Source organism: Python bivittatus, unplaced genomic scaffold (genome assembly GCF_059951505.1).
Source record: "Python bivittatus isolate LINGU-HERP-01145 unplaced genomic scaffold, Pbiv_v1 ctg000020_np1212, whole genome shotgun sequence".
Taxonomy (NCBI): domain Eukaryota; kingdom Metazoa; phylum Chordata; class Lepidosauria; order Squamata; family Pythonidae; genus Python; species Python bivittatus.
The window spans coordinates 69,256,133-69,279,620 of NW_028277030.1; the positions used below are offsets into that span (position 1 = coordinate 69,256,133).

Below are 23,488 nucleotides of genomic sequence, written 5' to 3' on the forward strand. Positions count from 1 at the left end.
GGAAAGCATCAGTTAGCTATGCTGCTTCTAAGACTCCCCAAACTATCAAGCAGAATTAAAGGGGGGTGATAAGTGTTGCAGAACAAGGAAAGCTGATGAGAAATCATCTCCTACTCCATGTGGCTGATGAATGCTTTCTGTTGGCAGCAGAATATTCATTGGGAACCACCATTCTTTGAATTACATGTTAACTTACTTATTTTGTCTCTCTTCACTTTCAATTTTCAGGTCATTCTTGCATTAGAGAGAGTGGACAAAGTGGTTGGATTGTTGATGGATGGCCTTAAGCAAATGAATCTTCACAACTGCATTAACATTATTCTTCTTTCTGACCATGGTAAATCTTCTTAAACCATATAGATTTTAGGGTACATAAAATTCTTTTGAAATGCCTTTTGAACAGCTGTTTTTAAAGAAAGGTTACTTTTGTGGTAGTCTGGCAATATAAAGAAAGCGTCTAAATAAATGTAGAGTAGCTTAAGGCATTAATCCTATATAAACATTATATAGGAGTAAAGTTTCATGAGGTCACTAGTGGACTTAGTTCTAACCCATTTGGACTACTGATTACAGCAATTAGAATAGTTGAACTGAAGCCATGTGCCAAACCAACAATACTTAGTACAAACACAAATGCTAATGTAAGATGCAGATGAGTGAGTTTAGTTATATGTGAAGTATAGCTTCAGAGGATGTTGTTCATAAAACAAGCACCAGTCAGTTGGGAAAGAAATGAATGTATTGTCGAAGGCTTTCACGGCTGGAATACGATGGCTGGTGTGGGTCTTCCGGGCTGTGTGGCCGTGGTCTGGAAGTTTTGTTTCCTAACGTTTCGCCAGCATCTATGACCGGCATCTTCATAGGGTAGGAGCACAGGCAGGAGCAGAGGGCAGGAGCACAGACAGGAGAGAAGTGCTCCTGTCTGTGCTCCTGCCCTCTGAAGATGCCGGTCACAGATGCTGGTGAAATGTTAGGAAACAAAACTTCCGGAACATGGCCACACAGCCCGGAAGACCCACACCAGCCAAAGAAATGAATGTTCTAGATTTTCTGGCCAAAGCTACCCATGTGACCCCCTGCCTGCCTGATTGGGCTAACAACTGTAAGAGCACCAGTTGCTTACATATACCATTCCCATCCAACTGGAGCTCCATGCACAAATCCTGTGTCCAGGCATGTATATACCCTAGCTGGATTGGATGGAGACTGATCTAGAGACTTGGATGATCATTATTTATAAAGACGACTAGCTCAAGTGGGTTTTAAACATATAAACTTTGTTAAATCACTGGGACTTGCATGTAAAGAAGATGGGAATAATGTGTGAGATGGAAATCATTTACATTTATTTATATGAACGAAGAAGTCTTAGAGCTGATTTCCTCCTGGCAAATTATGCCGGATGAGCTACTCTTTCCTGGTGCATAAAAAAATAGGTCCATGTTTATAAATGAGCATAAATCTTTTTATTTTTCTTGGAAGGGATGGAGGCAGCTAACTGCCAAAAAACGGTCTACCTGGATACATATGTGGGCAATGTTAAAGACCTGTTTGTGGTACCTGGTCCTGCAGCTCGCTTAAGACCACAAAATGTTCCAGATGAGTATTTCTCTTGTATGTAACTACTAGACCAATTTGAACTACTTGTTTGTTTTATATTGTTGCTTCAGTGTGTGAACTTTGATCTTATATGAAGCTGTGGGAGCAAATAAATGCTTTCATTTACTGGTTGGAATTCAGTGCTGAACTTTTACTGATAAACTGACTTACAGAAATGGGAATGGGCAATTCTCTCCTGTTTCGGGGACCCTCTAGAATAGCTTGGCTTCATATTTTGGGGGGGCGGGTGCATGTGTTCTGTTTCCTCCAGAGAATGATCAATATTGGATTCCACCCATTATTTGCCACTGGAAAAAAAAAAGACCTGATGATGTTTAAATTTTTAAACAACAGCTGCAAAAATGTCAATACTCCTCTTTATCAGTGTTCATGTAGGGTATGGCCTGTGGTTCCCAAACTGTGGCCCTTGGATGCCGCAGCAAACTCACAGGGGTGCTGTGGGATATTTTGCAATGTCCATTTCTGAAGCTCAGTTTTGGGTGCTCTTTTAGCCTCAGGTGCCATAAAAAAATTACTAAGACACTAAAGGTGTTATAAACCAAGGAAGTTTGGGAACCTCTGACTTAGACCTTCTGATGAAAACTGTAATTCTGAACATCTCTTAGGATCACAGATCAAACCAAACAGAAGTACTGTAATTATGATTTGCCAGTAAAACAGGTATTGAGATCTGATCTCTGTCCTGAGCGGATCAGGTAGTTTAAAGACAGAACACGAATGTTCAGTGTCAGGCACAAGATCCCCACGTTTCTTTGCTGCCAACAGGCAAAGCTTCATAGAGGTTGGAGATTTACAGTAGAGAAGTAGTCTTCCAGAGAACTGAGTAAAGTCAGCTGATCTCTGAAATCCTCTCAATATATATCTAAAGTCACTGTCTTTCAGATAATGTCTTAAAGCAAAAATATGACAATTGCTGCTTATTTTGTGCCTTTATTTAGACATTTAAGGGAAAGTTACCTCTTTTTATGTAATGTGGTACATGCAGCTCCTCTTTCTTATTTGTTTTTACCCTTGTGCAAGCCTGGACCTGGGACCATCATGTGTAGGCAAACCAGTCTAGAACAGGCCTTCAGCATTCAATAGCTTAGCAAATTCCACATTGTGGAATTAAAAGAAAAGAATATGCACACTTTAATTCCACATTATATATAGTTTGCCTCTTATTATTTTAACAATTATATTGACCATTCAGAAATCTCTTAGAGCTTATGAATGTTGAATCTTAAAAAAAATATAGGGCAGTTTTCAGATAAACTATTTTAGCATTACCTCTTCTGACCTGTTACATCCTTGTGTTTTGCTGTATGGTAAAGAATTACTTCTAATGGCTGTGGAAAAGAAGACTATTTTAATAGCTGATAAGCAAGATGAAATATGTAGTATTTCAGCTACCACTACTTATTTGGACATTCTTTGTTTTTATTTTTCTTTTAACTTTTAGGTAACTAATTATCTCATCTAACTCTTCTAGTTGATTATGAAGGCCTTATCAGAAACCTTACAGTAAGTATTGACATCTTCTCCTAGTCATGACTCTTATTTTATTTTATTTTTATTTTTTTATTTTATTGATTGGATTTAATATAGCCGTCCACTTCAGTGGACTACATTAGCTACATTTTCCCCCATCAGGTATAGAATTGATCAACTCATCCAGATCTGATATACTTTCCCTCCTTCAGACACATCAAAAGATATGGGAGTTGCTTCCCTTTGATATATAATTATATTGTTGTTATTGTGATTATTGTTACTGATGCGTTTATAACCGTTTTAGTGGGTTTATTATCAAAGGCAATCCCATAGGCTGTCAGTAAGTTGAGAAAAAAGCAATCAGGTCACGCTGGCATGGTTGAAATGTCTCTTGTGAGATGGAAAGAAAAAATCAAGCAAGAATCAGCATTTGGTATGAAAAGCAATTCTGGATACAAGTGTTTAAAAAGACTAACTCTTTGACTATATTCAGACTCATCTTTTAAGTGATAACGTGGTTTGCTTGGCTTTGTCTTAGTTTGATTTTTAAATCTAGAAATTGTGGTTGGTAAGCCATGACTTTGAATAGGATTTTTGAACACAAAAACACTTGTGGATTCCAGAATATCTGCAATATAGTAACTCTAAATGGCATGTGCAGAATTCCCTTAAAAAAATTACATGCCCAAAATCTTGCAAGATCCCCAAATCTTGAAAAAAAATTTTATACTTATATGGCATTTTGAATTAGAATATTCAATTTAATGAGATTTTGAGAAAAACCAGGTAAGTTTTCAGTTGTCTTTCATGATATTACAGACGGTCTCAGAGAAAAATCCCCAAAATCTTTTGAGATATGAAGTAGGGAGATCAGGATGCTGTCCCATTGCACAGGATGGTTCAATATTAGCAGACCGTAATAACTTGTGCTTCAGATCAAGTTAAAACAAGCTGTGATCTTTGTTTGGCTTTTACACTTCATTTGGCTTCAAATGTTTTCATATAAGAGTACAGGCCCAAATGATGCAACCTTAGAGAAAGAAGGTAAAATATAAATGCATTTATAACAGCTGTCAAAAAGCCACTTCTTTATAATCTTTTATTTTCTTTTTCTATTTTCTTTTTTACTTATTCACTGTTCTTCCTTATTTTCTTTGTATCCTTTCTAATGTTTGTATTGTTTTATCTTGTTAAAAATTTCTTCAATAAAAATTATATTTAAAAAAAAAAGAGCACAGGCCCAACTTATTTTTATTTAGGCAGACCTTTGATGTGCAAGCAGGTTTTGGATGCTTAATATGGAAGGAGACATTGGTTATTTATTGATGGCTTTTATTTTGTATTTTAATGGATGTTATTTATGTTTAATTGCACTTTAACAACTTCATTTATCTATTACCTGCCTCTTGTGTGCCATCTGTTGGAAGAAAAGAAAGTATAAACTTAATAAACACATTATAGGGATAGTTATCTCTATCCAAACAAGGAATGTCATTGCTGATAAAATACATTTCTCTACTTCTTACATCTCCATGCATCTCTGGGTACTGTCCAAAGCAGATTTGTGAGGGCAGAATACAAGAAAGGAGAGAGAAATTGCAAACCATATTATAACTATCTACTGTAATTTCCACATTTCAGTGTTTGGTCCCAGAGCAGCATTTCAAGGCATACCTGAAGCAGATGCTCCCCAAGCGATTTCACTATGCCAGTAATGACCGGATTGAACCTGTACATTTTTATATGGACCAACAGTGGCAGCTCGCCCGGTAAGCTCCTGGTTTTTTTTTTATTTTATTCCTGAGTGTTTATTTCACTTAAGTGGAAGCAAATTATTTCTATTGTAGCCTTATCTTACAGTGTAATCTAAAATGAACTTTCTTTCCTGGATTTGGCTAAACAGCACCCCCACCACCACCACCACAACTTCTAACCTGCATTCATTCCACAAGAGCAACAATGGTGTTGGCAGCCTTCCTCAGCATAGTACCCTGCTAGTGTTATGCCAGGGGGCCATATGGGCTCAACCTTCCACCTTTATCTAGCATTATACACTGGCCTCTGCTCACTGAGAATTGCAACTTTTGGAAGAACTGTCCTCTTCTTAGTCATCTTATGACCATCAGGTTCTCCTCTAGCTTGCTACTCACCCATATCTATGAACCACAGAGACCATGATGTAGAAGAACTAGTTATTTATCTTTAACTGCACTTAATTGAGTGGTCATCTGTGAGTTCAGATAATCTGCTCCCCTGCCTTGCTTGACTTCAGATGACTTTACTGTTCCTTCAGATCTGCAGTGTCAGTCTTAGGAATTGAAGGAGTGCAGCCAGAGCTCTGCCTACTGGCATGGTGGGGCAGAGCTCCTGCCAAACAATTCTGTAGGTTCCAAAATATTCCAAGTAGGATCTGACCATACTGTATGTGTGAATTGACAGATAGCCACTCAAAGAACTATAGTTACAGGTCAATAACAGGTCCTTGAAGGAGTTTGGCATGAATATCACCAAGGATAGAAAACTAGTAAACAGACCTGAGAAAGAGCATTCTATAGTCAGAGCAACTGAAAAAGAGAATGGGCTTGCAATGGTACATTGCATTGTGTCAAGACTAAATGTGGCTAGGAAAGGCCAAGAAGAGGTTTTACTTTAATAGATACTGGCAGGCTTGTTTGTTATAAAGTAATGCCTATGTTTTGCAGGATACCTTCTGAGCTCAAGTATTGCACTGGTGGATTTCATGGATCAGACAATGTATTTGCAAATATGCAGGTAAATAGCAATATCTGTTGGTGCCTTTCAAGCTCTTTTAGGAACCTGGGTTGATGTTGGGTTCTTTAACCAAGACACGAGGGCTTTTGTTTTCAGATTTCCATGCTTCTCTCTCAGGCCAAACCTATTTTTATTCCTTTCAATAACCTATGGGGGTGGTTGCTTAGCAAGGGGCCACAAATTCTGTTTCCTCTCTCTTCTTCCTACCTTTAAAGGGAATGCCAAGCCCTTTTCAATAGATCATGGCTGGGAGCTGCCTACCAACTTACAGTAACGCATACTTTAGAAAACAGCAGGTAAAATAATAAAATAAATGTTGAGTTGAAATGAGTCTTATAATCCATCTAATCCAACCCCCTGCTCTGTGCAGAAATTTACTAAACTATCCCTGACAGGTGGCCATCATGCGACTGTTTGAAACCTCCACTCTCACTATCAGGAAATTCTTCCTAATATTCAACCTGTTCTCCTTTGTTGAAGTATAGAAAGTGAAATAAGTTCTTCAGACCCTTATATAAATAATGGCGAACACACTATAGCAGTGTTTCTCAACCTTGGCAACTTTAAGATGTGTGGACTTCAACTCCAAGCAATTCTGGGAGTTGAAGTCCACACATCTTAAAGTTGCCAAGGTTGAGAAACACTGCACTATAGCATTCTTCCAGTCTAGTACTATCCCTTGACAACTTAGTAGCCCTCAAAGGTATAAGTTCAGAGCCAGGAAAGGCTCAAAAACATACATTAATTTTAATAATTTTGGTGTGGAAGACACAGGGATATTAGTACCTGCTCAGTTTAATAAAATGAAACCAGAGTTGCGCTATTTAATTTCCCTCAAATTGCAGGACCTGCTCTTTGTGAGATGGCAGTGAGGTATTGTGGGATGAGAGTAATTCAGTAGCTATAACCTATACAGTGGAACCTTGGTTCACGAACTTAATTGGTTCCGCGACTCTGGTCGCGACCCGAATTGGCCACGACCAGAAGCAAATTTTCCCATAAGGTTCAATGTAATTACCGTTAATCCGTTCTGGCGTGGAGGACAGGGAGGCGGCTATTGCTTGGAGGGAGAATCCCCCTCCCTATGACCACGTGTCAGGGGTGGAAAATGGCCACGGATCACGTGTCAGGGGCAGAAAAATGGCCGCGGATCACGTGTCAGGGGTGGAAAAATGGCCGCGGACCATGTGTCAGAGGCGGAAAATGGCCGTGGACCACGTGTCACGGGTGGGAAAATGGCCGCGGACCGGGTCACGGGAGGGAAAATGGCTGCAGATCCTGTTCGTGACCCAATCCAGTGTTCGTGAATGGAGGCAAAATTTTGCGACCGGAGCTGTTCGTGAACAGAAGCGTTCGTGACCCGAGGCATCACTGTATTTGTGAGTTTCATAACCTATATTTGTTTAAGTCAGAAACAGTGTTTCTGTTGATGAATGAAGCAGCTTTTAGCCAGATGGTAAGGCTCTTCATTTTGTGCCAATATTATCTTCTGAGCAGCTGTGATGGAATCTAAAAGCACCATGTTTGGGAAGAAAATAGAAGCTAAATAGCTTTGCTATAAGAACTCTGTTTTATGTTACTGAAAGAGACTATATGCAAATCTTTGCAGTAGAATATTAGCAGCAGTTGGGGGGGAAAAACCAGATGTTTTTAGGAGAAAATAAGAAAAAATTACCAAAAAAGATGATGAGCCTCATTGCCTGCAAGGAAGCCACTTGCAACTCACTTTCGTTTGTCTCAACGCAGATGTATTCTAAATACTTATAGAAGATTGAAGGAATTAATCTATGATTCCAGTAACATTTGCACAGAACTATGTGTGGTTTGGTGGATATACTAATTGTCCAAAGAAATAAAAGTAGCTCTAGCTCACCTTTGTGGAAATCTGCTGTCAGCTATGCTGGATCAAACTTTGCTTTTATCTGGATGCCTTGTGTGATTTTCTATTTGCATAAATCTATTAAGAATGGAACTAGCTGACTTTTATATATATATAGATTTAACCACTCTCTTCTTCTGAAGGCAAGTTTTTACTAAACCGCTTTGGGGAATTCAGCAGTTTCCCAATTAAAGACCAACCAGATATTCCAATTTGTTATTTTTGTTGTAGGCACTCTTTATTGGATTTGGACCTGGATTCAAATTTCAAACAGAAGTTGATCCCTTTGAAAACATTGAAATCTACAATTTAATGTGTGGTACGATAAAATGGCTTTCCCCCCTTTATCTCTTCAACTCAGAACATTTCTGGAAAATATTTACCATTCATCTAGAATTATACCAGTTATTTTGGTTATGTTTATTATATTGAGAAGCTGAAAAACTATTTCTGATGTCAGTGTCAATGCTAGTTTCCAGTCCTGTTAGAACTGGAATTTGATCCCCATCAAACTCTATTCCTTTTTCCATAAAAGCTTATGTTTTGATTCTTTAAAACTTCCCATATGGGAGGTCTCTCTAGTTTTGACCCAGTGGGATATATGTTGAACTCCTCCTGTTTATTTATTTTTATATTATGTTTTAGTAACTGCTATTTTTACTTAGGATTTTTCTTAAAAATAGCATGCTTTATTTATACTTACAGTTTTATGTCAAAATTGGCATAACATGCTATTAAATTTAGTATACGCATAAGAGGAAAACATCTATGTCTATAGCATGTTGATTGTTAGAATTGTTTACTGCAGTGTAAAACATATCTTCAATGTCTTTGACACTGGTTTCTGAACTATTTTAGATCTTCTTGATTTAACACCAGCCCCGAACAATGGAACTCATGGAAGCCTCAACCATCTTCTAAAGAGAGCCAGTTATATTCCCAGGCATCCCAAAGAAGAAAGCAGCCCTTCTTCATGCCCTTTTGTGGGGCGGAGGACCTCCGCTGATGGCCATAGTTGCTCATGTAATCCTTTGGTAAGGACTTAGAGGAACAAAAAGCCAGCAGTTAATTGCACTCTTGGCTGAATTTATGCAATGCTCCATAATTTTGGTCAATATCACTTGCTCTTCAGAGATAACGAAGAGAGAGGTGACTTCTGATGACTTTTAATTGAAATCGTATCTCCCATTTTTGTGGAAGTATATATGGGCAAATTTAGATATAATTCATTCCAGATTTATTATATATATAATCTTATCTCATATATATATCATATATTATATCATATCTTGTGTGTGTGTGTGTAGTACCTTTGAATCAGTCTTTTCTCTTGTGACTGCCTGAATAAGTCTCTGCAGTTTTCTTGCCAAAATTTCAGAAGTGGTTTGACACTGCCTTCTCCCTAGGGCTGGGAGAGAGGGACTGGCCCAAGGTCACCCAGCTGGCTTTGTGCCCAAGGCAGGACTAGAACTCAGGGTCTCCCAGTTTCTAGCCTGGTTCTGTAACCACTATACCAAATTGGCTCTCTTAATTGATTTTATTATTCAGTAATTAAATAGGTGTATTTTTATTTGTAGTTTGTTTCATTCTGCAATCTCAGATCAACTGATAATGTCAGTTTACCATAAAATCATACAGAAACATGTATTTGAATGTATCTATTCCCAGTCTAAGCTTTGCATGTATTTATCATAGCTAAAGAGAGTTGGATGGAGCTGACATACAAGAACTAGAGATGTCAGAAAAGTGCTCCTGAGCCAAATTCAGAAAAGAACTTTGATGTGAAATGAAATGAACTCCAAAATTCTTCTCTTGCTAGATTGAAAACAAAGCTGAAGAAGAAATCCTAGTGCAGCTTCCCTCTGTCTGCACTCTAACGCCTTATCCCTGAATACTATTCCCGTTGACCCACATAATGTGGAACAGATTATCTATTCTCTTTGAAACAACAGGAGCAGTACAAGGAGAGACAGTAAGAGAAAGCTCTCTCCTTGTCAGAGTCTGCACACTCAATCCCAAAGTTCAATAATTCCTCTGGAGTCCAAAGAGTTCCATTACAGATTTCTTTATTTTAGGAGAAGCGCACAGCATCATAGTTTGTTGAGTCTGCCCCAACATAGCAAAGCCTTGTCTTTTTAAGCCCAACTTCCCCCCCTTCTAGGTTTCTATTCCCGCTTGCAGCTCTTCGCGCCTTCCTCCAGTTCTCACACGTCCTGGCCTTGGATGTCTGGCTCAAGAGAGAGATAACGGCACCTGGCCTCCTCCTTCCCCCCCTTATGGCAGGTCAAGCAAACGGTTAGAATAACATTCCCAGCATTACTCTATTGATTTATGTTTACCAATTAAAGCAAAAATATAATTAGTAATTAAAGCATATAAACAATCAAAGAATCTGGTTTGCGTAGATCCTGACACTCCTAGTCTTCCTGTGGATGCCTGGGCTTGGAATGCTGGGGGACACTAAAGTGACTGTGAGATGAAGACAGGGTCAAACCTTCCTTTTTCTTATGGGCCCCAGCTCTTAGTGCAGCTACCATTTGTGACTCAGTTCTAATTTGGTAGAGGAACAAATGTGGTTGATTTCCAGCAAAATGGGACGAAGAGGAGGGGGTCATCTCTCTCAAGTATTAAATGTGAAAATAATTCTATGTATCAACAAAGCCTCATTATAACTTGACTTTGATTCTAGAGATTTTGAATAGAGTTATAAATGGGACTTCTACTGTGCACATATTTTCATATTTTTAAGGAAGATTTTAGTTACATTAATATATATTCAAATTTGAAAGCAAAAGAGATAAAAATCATGCATGGGTGTCCAGGAGGTGGGGAGTAGCAAGGAGAACAAATGACAAAACATGTGTGACAATGTCATCAGGGAAATGTTGTGGCTGATATAATTGCATAAGGGTGGCATTCATGTGATGATACTGCCTCCTACATATCATCATTTTGGCAACATTGCAGTTACTGTAGATGTTCCTGATTTTTTTTCCCCGTAACTTTTTAAGTGTTTCTTCTGTCTGATGCTGCATAAAAATGACCTCATCTTCTGGTTTCCCTTACATATAGGGCTTACCACCAATTCAACCACAGGTAGATCTCACTACTTCAGAAAGTAAGTATTGTTACTGCTCTCGGGAAATGGGTAAATTAAGCAGAAAGCCTTGACTGGGAAATTATGATACAGTAGCAGACCTAGTGTCCTTTTGCCTTCTGTAGTAAAGAAGATAGAAAAATCCAGCTTGCCATTTGGGAGGCCCCGTGTACTCCAAAAGAAGCAGAAGTTTTGCCTTCTTCACAACCATCATTATGTCAGCGGATTTAGCCAGATCATCAAGATGCCCCTGTGGAGTAGCTATTCTGTTAACAAGCCCGTAAGTGTGCTGGTAATTCAGTTTTCATTTGAAGGAAAAAGACATACAGCAGTAAGTGGCAGGAAAAACAAGGGTGGCAAGCCAGAGATGGACTTTGTTTAAGTTGGGAACAAAGACTAAGGAGATAAATCATTTTTAAATAATTTATTATTATTATTTTTAAATAACAATAACGTTTTCAGCAGTGGTTGAGGTAAAATAAGAGAAAGCACATGGAGCTTTGCTACTGGATTTTTTTTTCTGAACTCTTTACCAGCTGAGATCATAGGTTTGCATGTATTTGTGTAGCAGAATCACAAGGTGACTATACAGTATATTCTTCTCTCTGGGTTGTGTGACTGGAAGGGAGGATGGAGCACATTCCAGGCTGCAGCCCAACTGCCTCTTCCTTAGGGATGCACTGGGGGATTTTTTTTCTAAACTTGCATCATCTTCCAGCCAAATCAGGCCCATTGTTGATCTTGATCTTTCCTTTGCTAGCTTCTCTCCTTACACAAAGTTTTGGAGAGTTATTGTGTATTGTGTCCCTTATTCAGAAGGACTGAATCCCTACCCCTTTACATAATTTCTCAATGTGGGAACGCAGGCATGCTGTGCAGGGATCCAGACTTGAAGGACAGAATGTCATTGGAAGGATGTGTGACTACACATGTTGCACTTCTCGGGAACGCTTTAAAAGCAGCTGCATCTTTTCCTGGTCTTTTAGGAAAAGATGTGTAATCTTGGCAAAAGGCACATTTGGTTTAAGGTCTTCCTGACTAGTGCTGTCTGAACCCTTGTATGAGCTCTGAAGTGCATTTAGTCCTTTGAATCCAGATAGCTGCATAGCTTACACCAACATGTGCACAAATACAGAGTCTCTGAATAGGTTAGAAGTAGAATTTGTTGAAGTTCATGCAATCGGCATGTCCTGTTGCCTCCTAAAACCATACATATTGCTACCCCGGTCTTTTGCTAAATAAAGGCCAATACACACACCAGTTTGAGCATTTGGATTTCACAGCTCCTGAAGGCCAACTGTCTTACATAAGCTCTGCCTGATAATGAGAGCATAGTATGAACTGGGGTGGGGGGGGGAACCAATGTCTGAAGCTTGGAAGTGACACAGTCCAAAACTAGGGCTACATTGGTATCCCCTCGGTATGGGAAAATATAGTGGATTTGTAAAATGATAAAGCTTGTGAATAGAGAGGTCTTCAGAAGTCCTCTTCTCAACCACTCAAACCTAGCTTGAGATATATATAAACTTAATAGAATTTAAAACACACACACACACTTTCATAATATAATTAAATTATTGTATGTTATTAAAAAGAATAGGGAGAGATTTATCTTTTATACAATACATATACACAACCACTGATATTTTTGTTTTGTTAATTAGGACAGCTGGAATGCCTCTGCAGATGTTACCTCAAGCTGCTTCCGCACGGACCATCGTATTCCTTTAAACAGCAGTCAGACTTGTTCATTTTACAAAAATCACCCTCAGCTTAACTATGGATTTCTTTTCCCTCCAAGTAATTCAATTTCCTCTCTTTTTTTAAAGCAGAGTGATATATAAATAAAATTTCTCCTGAATGGAGCTTGACTCCTGGTACTACAGACACACCCATTTTTTTTTTCTTGGCAACAATATGGAAATAGTTGGCTGTTGCCTTCTTCTGAATTTTGTTTTAGTTGCTAATTTAGTTTATAGCCTTGGGATTTCATGCGAAATTCCCATTCAAATAATAACCAGGTCCAACCCTGGTTAGCTTATTTGAGATCAGCCAAGGCAGAGATCAATTAATAGCCAAAATAAACATAGCAAAATGTTTTTGCCATGATGCAAAAGTTGTACATATTTGTAAAATGTGTGGGCAGGCTTCTTTTATACATAAGGATTAAATATTGGAGGTAAACCAAAGCCAACCTAGAAAATCCATAATTGATATTTACACAAAATATTAAGTAAAAAAAGTTGTAAAATTATGATTGGCAGTTAGAAGGTACTATCTACAGACCCTTTATCTTTTAAATTTAACTATAAAAGAACCGGCATTTTAATGTTAAAATAAATACATAGGATGTCAACTGTGAGTGGAACATAAACATTAAAATGTTTGATTTCTCACAGAATGAGTATAGGTAGATGACATTAGAAATCACTAATTCAGAAAGGCTTAGTGTGGAAAAAATTAATTCTGAGCTGTTTCATATTTGCTTTAGGAAACCCAGTCATCTTAGCATGTACATTTATTTTGATATGCAAATTTTGATTTTTTTTCTGTATTCTATAAGTAATTTATGAATTGGATGTTTCCTTTTCATAAACACAAACCCCAGATTAGGTGGCATCCTCTTGTTTGAAGATGACTTTGACATTTAAGTAGGGATTGCCTTTTGCTCCTTTGAAAGTTTAGTGTGTTTGTCAACATTCCTGGGAAATTTTGGAATGGGCTGTTTGGTGAATGCAGTGCTACACTCAATCTGGTGTCCTTTAACTGTGTTGGAACTACAAGACAGATTGCCCAGTCAGCAGGTCAATAGCCAAGTTAGCTGGTCATTCTGGGAGATGTAGTTCAACCCATCTTGGGAATGCAGTTTGGAGAAAATTGTAATAGAATGGTGTGCTGACTTAAAAATGTCTAACAATGTAATCCTAGGCAAGTCTACATCAGTTGCAAGTTGATGGATGTTCATAGCCCATCTGTATCAGCAGGAGGGGCAAATGATGACACATGTGTGATGTCATCATGCAAATGCCATAACTTTTGTACTTGTATCAGACATCAAGGATGCAAGAATCTAAGGGCAGCATGATGCCATCACCATGTACGTATCATTTGGTATGATTGCAGTTTGCTGGGGACAGTCCTGGCATAGCCTAAAGTGTTCTTAAATTGAATCTAGATTCAATAGATAGATATAGATTTAGATATAGGTACAGTGGTACCTCGGGTTACGAACGCCTCTGTTAACAAACTTTTCGGGTTACGACCAGCTCCGGCCGCAAAAATTTACCTCGGTTTGCGAACTCCGCCTCGGGGTACGAACAGGATACGCGGCCATTTTCCCTCCCGTGACACAGTCCGCGGCCATTTTTCCACCCCTGACACATGGTCTGTGGCCATTTTTCGCCCCTGACACGTGGTCTACAGCCATTTTCCGCCCCTGACATGTGGTCCGCAGCCATTTTCTGACCCTGACACGTGGTCGTAGGGAAGGGGACTCTCCCTCCAAGCAATAGCCGCCTCCCTGTCCTCCACGTCAGAACGGATTAACGGTAATTACATTGAACCTTATGGGGAAATTTGCTTCGGGTTGCAACCAATTTGGGGTGCGACCAGAGTCACGGAACGAATTAAGTTCGTAAACCGAGGTTCCACTGTATAGGTATAGATGCATTCTTGACAATAAGAAGCTCCTTTTGACAGTCCGGTCAGTTTTAAAGGGAAAATTGTTGGTTGAGACTCACAAGTCCAGAGCTTTGTTCAGTATGCAAAAGGCCTTTTCCCAGGCTTTGAGGGCAGGGTGATTGTGGAACCACTTTTGGTATGGTTTGTTTTGTTTTATTCTGGTTGAACTGTTCTGTTTGGCTTTGGTATTTTGCTCTTCCAGTCAATTGTATCTGTTATATGTTGGTTTTTTAGTTGTAAGCCATCCAGGGTTGTTTAGATGTCGGGTGGCCTGTACATTAAAAGAAATATATAAATAAACAAAAAAGCAAACCTGTTTGGGTCTTGAACATTATATTTGGACTTAAATGTTTAGAACCACATATTTATTTCAAAAGCTAAAAAGGTTTTCCAGTCATTTGATATACTTGATGTACATCAGTTTTATAGTAAACATTTATTTATATATGTTTCTAGATCTAATTAAAGATGATACAAAAAATTATTATGAAGGACTTCTCTCAAGCAACATAGCACCTATGTATTCTGCTTTTCAAGGTAAAGGCTAATTATGGGTTTGTTTTTTTTTAAGAGAAAAATGAAAGCTAATAAAATGTAATTATCTAAAGCTATGCTCTTATAAATGGTTGTGTCTGCAGTAATAGTAATATGCAATGGTGCCTCTGCTACACTGTGCTATAAATCCTCAGCCTCTGTATCACAGGAATCATACATAACAGCTTCCTGAATGCCTGCATTCTTGATTCTGAAAATCTGCAGTCTATTTCAAATGAGCGTACCATGGCTTAAAAAGCCAAAACAGAAATGGATCTTTTGTTCCTTTACATAGCTTCTGCACTCCCCTGTTCATGCAAGCAAGACAATGCTAAATTGGAAGGCTAAAAGAATTGTTTCAGTTCTCTAATCCAGAGATGGGTACAATACTACTTCCCTGGTTGCCTGGGCTCCCTGCCACATCTAACTTTATCTTTGATCTATTATTTTAATTTGAGAAACAGAGAAGAGAACTAGTCTCTACAATCATCTTTATCTAGAACAGTTTTTCTCAACCTCAGCAACTTTAAGATGTGTGGGCAATTCCCCAGCTAACCAAGACAGTCTTTATTTATTTATATTTCAAATTTGCCATCGCCCATCTCACTGCAGAATGCTTTATGTAAAACCATGATGGCTCTCTGTGTAGCTCCAACATACTCATGAATAGTTATGAAATTCACACTGGTTTGATAAATAAGTAAAACAAAGGCAGTCTGTGGTCCTAGAGCAAAAAAACAGAACCTCAACCAGCAATGTCACTGATGGCCTTGGTTCTTTTAAGGTCATGGCGTTTTCTTAGTGATATTCTCCCTTGTGTTTCCAGTGATTTGGGAATATTTTAACGCTGTCCGACTGCCATCATATGCTGCAGCCAGAAATGGTGTAAATGTGATCGCAGGTCCTATATTTGATTATGACTACAATGGCGTGTATGATACACCAGAGGAAATAAGAAGGTAAGCGGATATCAGTTTTAGCTTTTGTGTGTGTGAATGTGTGTTAAAATTGCTGCTTTAATTTAATTTATGGGAATAAGCCTCAGTTAAAACTTATTTTCGTGACTTAACAGAATTTATGTCCTGAAGAAGTAAGACAACTAACAATTTAGAATGAGCCAATCAGTCCCTTTCTGGCTTCTTCCATATGTATCAATGCACTATATCGAACTTTAACCTGTGCAAACTATGGCTTTTTAAAAAAAAATGCATAAAAATGTACATTCAGATAAGTCTTTTAATACATAATTTTTTATTTCAAAATCCGCAGTGTTGACGATATTTTGTTATGGTATTTAGAATCGAGTGGGTGAAACTGTTTCAGTACTCACATTAATCTAAGGGCGTGGTTCAAGTTGATTCATGTGATGTTTGCAAAAATTGAATTTCTTGCAATAGGTATCAAGGAATATAAAAATACATTAACATTCTAACAGTGTTGTGAGTAGCTCATTCTCAGAGGCTTCTGTGCAGGGGAGGGGAGATGGATGTCAAAGGAGAGACAAATGATGAAATCGATGTCCTGTCATCACACCTCAAGCTCCATCCCTTTTGCACGTGCATCATCATATCACACATAAGTATGAAACTAGTAGGGCTTGTGTTGCAACAGTGCAATGCTGCTTTCATTATTTTGATGAATGACTCAGATCATGTGGATGTCTCTTATTTATTGCTGTATTAAATGCATACTCCAGTTTTCCATAAAGAATCTCCATCCCCATTCTAATAATAATTATAAGGTTGAAAAAAGGAAATAAATTTAAAGTACATTTTAAAAACATAATTCACACATCATTAAAATCACAGCTACAGGTTGGAACAGTACTGGAGCAGGCCATGATTTCTATTTCTATCAAATGTAACTTCAACAGTGTGATTTGAGAAAAGAAATTCTCTTGGAGATTATGAAGCCCAGAGTGACTTAAAGGAAGAATATTATCATACAAATAGTCTGGCCCCATTACATATGGCTTAAAGTTTTATAAGCAGTTCTTTCAATGTGCCTGGAAACAAACTAATAGCTCGTGGAGTTGGTTTAACAAGTGAGATCTGCTCCCCTTAAGGGGCTGCATCCCATACATTACTTCATCTGAGGTTCAAGTATAATTGTTTATATTTAGTCTATCTTTGACACATTCTGGTGGATTACATCTACTGGAATAGTAGATCACTTAATGCTATAGTTTTGGTTTAACCAAATAGCTTATATATTTCTTTGTCCATGCACCTGGGGAATGCTCAGTTTAACTAACAACAAAATGTTGTTTTTTTCTTTTAAAATTAAATTCCAGACACTCAACTAATTTAGCGGTCCTGATTCCAACTCACTACTTCATTACTTTGACAAGTTGTAAAAATGTTTCTCAGACACCTTTGCAATGTGAAGGATCCCTTGATGTTATATCTTACATTATACCTCACAGAGAAGATAACAGTGAAAGTTGCATAGTGAGTATTACTTTTTAATATATAAAACATAAAAATGGGCGGGGGGAAGGCTCATTTTCTTTGAAGTACAAGTTTCTAGTTTTCATAATAGGTGTGTACATACGCTTGAAAGTATGAGAAATACATGAAAAAATCTTTGAAATGGGAAGGATGCTCTGCATAACTTAACACACAAACCTCATTTCTAGGCCTGTATAAACACTGGCATAACATTAACATAGCCCTAATTGTGGCTGATGTGAGCACTTATGTCATAGGGGCCTCACAGGTATTCAGTATATTCACTGAATATTCACTGTCTTCAACCAGTGTTGTGATGTCTCTACCAGGATTATTTTTTGCCTTTAGTTAATCATTGTTTTTCTAATGGATCTCATATGGAGATTTATGTCATGGTCTTTCTGAAGCTTGATACTCAGGCTGCTGGTAATGATCATGGAAATAGGGGTAAAGTAATTATATATCAATTTGAAATTAATAATTGGGGTGGATAGTTAATACACTAGAAAAGAGAAAGAATATTCAAAATCTTGGCTAGAGAGATCTTGGCTAGAGAAGTGGGCTGAAAATAACAAAATGAAATTTAAAAGAAACACAGGGGGAAAATAATTCAAATCCTGGTCTACAATGCAAATTTTTGGGGTGGGGGGCGGGGAGTAGTTCTCTTTGAGTCAGTCTTGACTCCTGGCAACTGCCTGGACAAGTCCCTGAAGTTTTCTTGGCAAGATTTTTGGAAGTGGTTTGCCATTCACTCCTTTCTAGGGCTGAGAGAATGACTGGCCCAAGGTCACCCAGCTGGTTTTGTGCCTCAGGCGGGACTGGAACTCATGGTCTCCCGGTTTCTAGCCTGCTACCTTAACAACTACACCAAACTGGCTCTCTTAATTGATTTTATTATTCACTAATTAAATAGGTATATATTTGAAAAGGATATTGGAATTATAACTGATCACAAACTGAATATGAATCAGCGATGTGACATGGCTCTTAAGAAGGAAGAGGAGAGACTAAGAGAAATGGCCATGTTTATTCCTGAGAAGAAAGATTGGGTGATGATGATAGAATATAATAACAGTTTTAAAGCATCTAAGGATATGTCACACAGAAGATCCATATCTGCCTTCTGTTGTCACAGAATGCAGGACACTGAATAATTGCTTTAAGTCAAAGGAAGGCAGTTTCTAGCTGAATGTCTGGAAATGTTTCCAAATAGCATTAACCATTTAACAGTGGAAGTAATTACCAAGGAAGGTGGTGATCTCCTTTTCACTGGCTGTTTTCAAACAATGGAGGGATATCCATTTGTTCTAGCTGCTTTGATTTGGACTCCCACCCACATTGGATTGAAGGATTGGACTCAATGAATTAAAAGGCCTCTTTCAACTTTATAATTCTATGGCTGTTCAGTTCACACCATAATGGAAAAGAATGTTAAATTGGATGTTGTATTTGGACTGTATGTTTGGTACATTTATAAAAAGTAGTCATGTTGCTTCGGTGAGAAGATCAAATCCTTTGTTGGAGGCTGAAGTGTTCTCTGTGTGCATTTGAGCATTTCCTGAGAGTGGGAATATGACATGAGCAGTGATTAGTAAAGCAGGCTTTATAATTGTAACAGAAAAGAGATTTATTTATAGGAAATATATTATAGGAATAGGCAAATTCTAGCATCTAGCTAGCCACATTCTACTAGGAGGAGAGTCAAAGAGCATGTTCTCTTTGCATTGTTGGGAACACAGGCAGAAGAAGGAAGTGACCCGAGATCAATGATCTACTGTATATATAAAAAAAGGCAGGATAGACAAGGAAAAGACAGAGAATCAGCTCTTGAGTCTCTGTTATACTCTACTGCCCCCTTATGGTCAATAGGTTATAAGGTGTTGAAAGTAAGGGCTATGGATTCACATTTCCAACACCATCCCTTCTTGCTCTGCAGAATATCCTCAGATCATCTTCAGAGCAATTTAGCAATTTAGTACTGAATTTTTAAACATCTCAAAACATCTATAACATGAACTATATAGGATGCTGAGTTTGTGTATTGTGACATGTCAGAATATTAGCATTCTTCTTGTTTTTTTTCTTCCAATAGGTTGGCAAGCCTGAATCCTTGTGGGTTGAAGAGAGAATGAGACTTCATGTTGCCCGAGTTAGAGATGTAGAACTTCTTACAGGACTCAGCTTTTATCATGAAGGAAAGCAGTCTGTGGCTGATATTTTACAGTTGAAAACCTATTTGCCAAGTTTTGACAAAGCCTGATTTTAATTTTGTTGGGTTTCTGTATTGAAAAAGAGAAACTGTATCACAGCTTCATAGACATGCTGGAAGATTTTCAGAAGATACTGGAACAAAGTGGGACCCAGAAAGAACCTGTCCCACATTTTGTATCTCAGGGACATTTAATGGGCCACCTGTATCAGCGTTATTATTCTCTTCAACGGGATAGAAGTGTTTTATATAGTGTTATTAAAGCCAATCTGGAACATCAACACAACAGATAAGCATGTGGGATAAAAACCAACAATTCAACAATGATTACAACAGCATAAAAGTTTCCAGGAGTTACTTTATTCTGCCTGATTTTCTTTTTATACAGAGGCAAGAGTGGATTAACTAAAAGTGAACCCACCTGGCATGTATATTTCAAAAATGATAAGTAATACATGAACTTTTTTCAAAACTGGTCATTTTCTGAACTATTTTTTGCTCTGTTTAATAAATGGAATATCATTTAATGGATATTCTTGATTATTTCTGGAATATCACACGCACCTATGCATATCATTTCAGAACCCCCTTTAAGATAAATGGGATTTACTTTCAGCTAAGTGTCTATAGAATTACAGCTCTAATATATCGTGGACTGCATGTTCAGCTATTCCTGAAAACATAAGATATAGTTGCATAATTTTTGCCTTTAATACTTCCATAAAGTTCATGTCATGTTCTTGATACTGCCACCGTATCCCCAGATACTGTACCTGATTAGCCACTCATACATCTGAACAGGCATGTCCTAGATTTGTGAATCTTCAGTGTTTATATCTGTTCTGTGGCTGAATGCTAAGTGAATGCATGATTGATTGACTGATTGGATTAATCTCATCGCAGTCTGAGAGACTCTTGGCATTTTACAACCTCCACCGATACATAAATATAAAATATACACTGTACAATAAAACAGAATAGTATAATAAAAGAAACCTAACACAAACAGTGGTATAATAGATAATGTTTGCTCACATATCTAAGGTTTTCTTAAAAAGCTCCATTTTTAATAGTTTATGGAAAGCCAACAATGTAGGGACAGATCAAATTCCCAAGTGCAGGCACCACAACTGAAACACAATGCTTCTGCCACTCCCTTTGCAGAAGTGGGGGGCCGCTAGCAGATACTCCTAGTTGGACATATTGGAGCGCAGAATAAATTATAACAATGAGGGTCCCATAGAATAAAGCTCATTTACCCAATTTATAAGCTCCCTCAATTATCTATGCAAATCTAGATGATAAACAACATATTAAAACAAAAATTGAAAAACAGTTATTGAGAATGAAAACTATACATACACAGTACTTTATCCACTGAAGCTTAATTTCTCTTTCCACTTCTACCCCTCATTAACTTACAGTACTTAAAAAAACATTTCTGAGTATAAAATACACCTTAATAAACAACACTAAATCACAGGGGGGCTGTAAAACAGGTAAGCTCCCTCCGTAAGCCATTCCCATACAACACAAGGACCATGGTGGCAGACAGAGGACTGGTTTCGCTAAGTTCATGTGGGAGATAATGTCTCCATGGTGTTTGTACTGCAGCAGGATTCCTGGAACTATATTGTATCAATATGAACCAAACGTAATAAACACTTCTATATTTATACTGACCATCTCCTTATTCTGGATTGAATAAAGACTGATCTATTTATCAGAAAATAAAATACCTTGTTACTGAAAACAGTAGAAGGCCAGAAAAACATTTCTGGAAAGTAACAATAGTCTCATGCCTATTTCAAGGGGGGTGGGGGATTAAGATTACTTAAGGAACACATATTTGCAATATAAACAGCTCCCACCTTTAAATATGCCATGAAGGAAGATTATTCCTGGGGAATCTTTTCAGATAGATTTTCCTTTGTTGAACTTTGAGCCCTGACAATCTTTCCAAAGCAACTGTCTGTATTGAAGTAGCAGATACAATTTTCATAAAGGATTTGTGTGTGTGTGTGTGTGTGTGTGTGTGTGCATGTGTGCGTGTGTGTATGTAGCCCTTGGTGCTCTCTGAGCTTGGCTGTTTGCTTGCAGACATTTAATTACCCAACTAGGTAACATCATCAGTGCTAGTGAGTGTGGGGTTTGCTCCCTGTTTATATACAGTAACTTGCCCTACCAAGGTTGGTGCCTGACCACTCAACCCACTACAGTACAACCAACACAAACTATGAAAAGGATAACACCACCATATACCAAAAACTTCTCAGAAACAACCAACAGACTATTAGAACCACAAGCATCACCATAGCACACACACCAACTAAAGCCCTCCAAAAGTTCTTAAGTAAAGCAAAAGACTCAGTAGCCCAAGAAGAAAAAATGGGAGCCACCTACAACATACAGTGTAAGGACTGTAACAAACACTATGTAAGACAGACAGGCAGAAGACTAGCAGAACGCATCCATGAGCACCAACTAGCAGTCAGAACACACAATGAAAACTCCTTAATCTCACAACACATGGACAGACAACCATAGTTTCAGCTGGGAAACTGTGAGTGTCGTAGACCAAGCCAAATCCAAAAATGCTAGGGAATTCCTGGAAGCTTGGCATTTAGACAGATCAGCCATCAACAAACACAATGAAATAAACCATATTTATGCACCATTCAAAAGAGACAATAAAAAGCTAAGAAGGAAACAAAAAAAAAGACCAGAGCACATCCCCTCCAGCAGCCAACACCCAGACAAGCAATGATTAACACCAGACAAACAAGCTGAAAACAATACCCTAATCAAGGTACTACCAAGGAGAAACCACAACCCCACCAACCTTGGCAAGGCAAGCTCTTGTATATAAACAGGGAGCAAACCCCACACTCACTAGCACTGATGATGTTACCTGCAAGCGAACAACCAAGCTCAGAGAGCACCAAGGACCCCGCAGTTCAACCCTGAGCTACATATATTCTCTTCTGTTGGAATTCTTTTTTGTCACATAAGATTACGTCTCCAACAGTAAGACAGCGGTATCTTCTTTCTCCAAATGTATATGATTGAAATCATGAGATACCTTTTTGAGAGGAATAGGAGAATTATAAGTAAATACTATATAGCAGATTGGTTTTCTTTCTCTTTTCTTTTTGAATGATAACAGTAATTAGGACCAATATTTTGGAATTTAGGAATTATTTATTTGAATTTACCAACAATGCAAGTTATACTGAAAGGAATAACAGTTTCATGCTGTTATCTTAAAGACAGTCCCTTTAAGAATAAGGAAGGAAAACAAGCAAGTGGTTACAATATTAGTCAAATAGCTTCTTCTTCCAGGCATTATCTCTGTAACAATAGTCCATAAGTAGACATCTAAGACAAAAAGCAGATGAGATTCTATTCTGGAATAAAATGCATTTCACAGGAGTATGAGGGAATTACGGTAGCCAGAAATTGTCCTGCCTCTGACTGTTTTTAGCCTGAGTGGTTTCTAGTTCATTTCTCACACCTACTTGTTCTTGGTTCCAAATACTAGGAAAAGGACAATAAAATTGGATTGATAGAAGGGAAAAAGAATGGCTGTTAATGGTATCATGTTTCTATATTCTACACAGTCTTTCCAAGAATTGAGATAATTGAGATAAGATGGACCCTGGCAGGATCTCAGAGGAAAAATCCAGGAAAGATAGTAGACTACAAAACATGAAGAATGTATTCCCTTAGCCATATCACAAACACTTAATGATATATCTTAAAGAAAACCAGAA

General features: G+C 38.0%; 1 protein-coding gene across 1 annotated transcript in view; it reads left to right on the forward strand.

Moving 5' to 3' along the window:
• Window positions 1-21,393, forward strand: part of ENPP1 (ectonucleotide pyrophosphatase/phosphodiesterase 1) — a 54,889-nt gene extending 33,496 nt beyond the window's left edge. Inside the window, exons 12-25 of the mRNA XM_007430518.3 lie at window positions 229-337; window positions 1,483-1,614; window positions 3,092-3,123; window positions 4,735-4,862; window positions 5,796-5,865; window positions 7,976-8,063; window positions 8,603-8,778; window positions 10,817-10,862; window positions 10,967-11,121; window positions 12,506-12,641; window positions 14,979-15,059; window positions 15,883-16,015; window positions 17,350-17,506; window positions 19,599-21,393. Coding sequence (XP_007430580.2) covers window positions 229-337; window positions 1,483-1,614; window positions 3,092-3,123; window positions 4,735-4,862; window positions 5,796-5,865; window positions 7,976-8,063; window positions 8,603-8,778; window positions 10,817-10,862; window positions 10,967-11,121; window positions 12,506-12,641; window positions 14,979-15,059; window positions 15,883-16,015; window positions 17,350-17,506; window positions 19,599-19,766 — 1,611 coding nt within the window. The 3' untranslated portion in view covers window positions 19,767-21,393. The remainder of the gene's footprint in view (window positions 1-228; window positions 338-1,482; window positions 1,615-3,091; window positions 3,124-4,734; window positions 4,863-5,795; window positions 5,866-7,975; window positions 8,064-8,602; window positions 8,779-10,816; window positions 10,863-10,966; window positions 11,122-12,505; window positions 12,642-14,978; window positions 15,060-15,882; window positions 16,016-17,349; window positions 17,507-19,598) is intronic.
• Window positions 21,394-23,488: the final 2,095 nt, after the last annotated feature.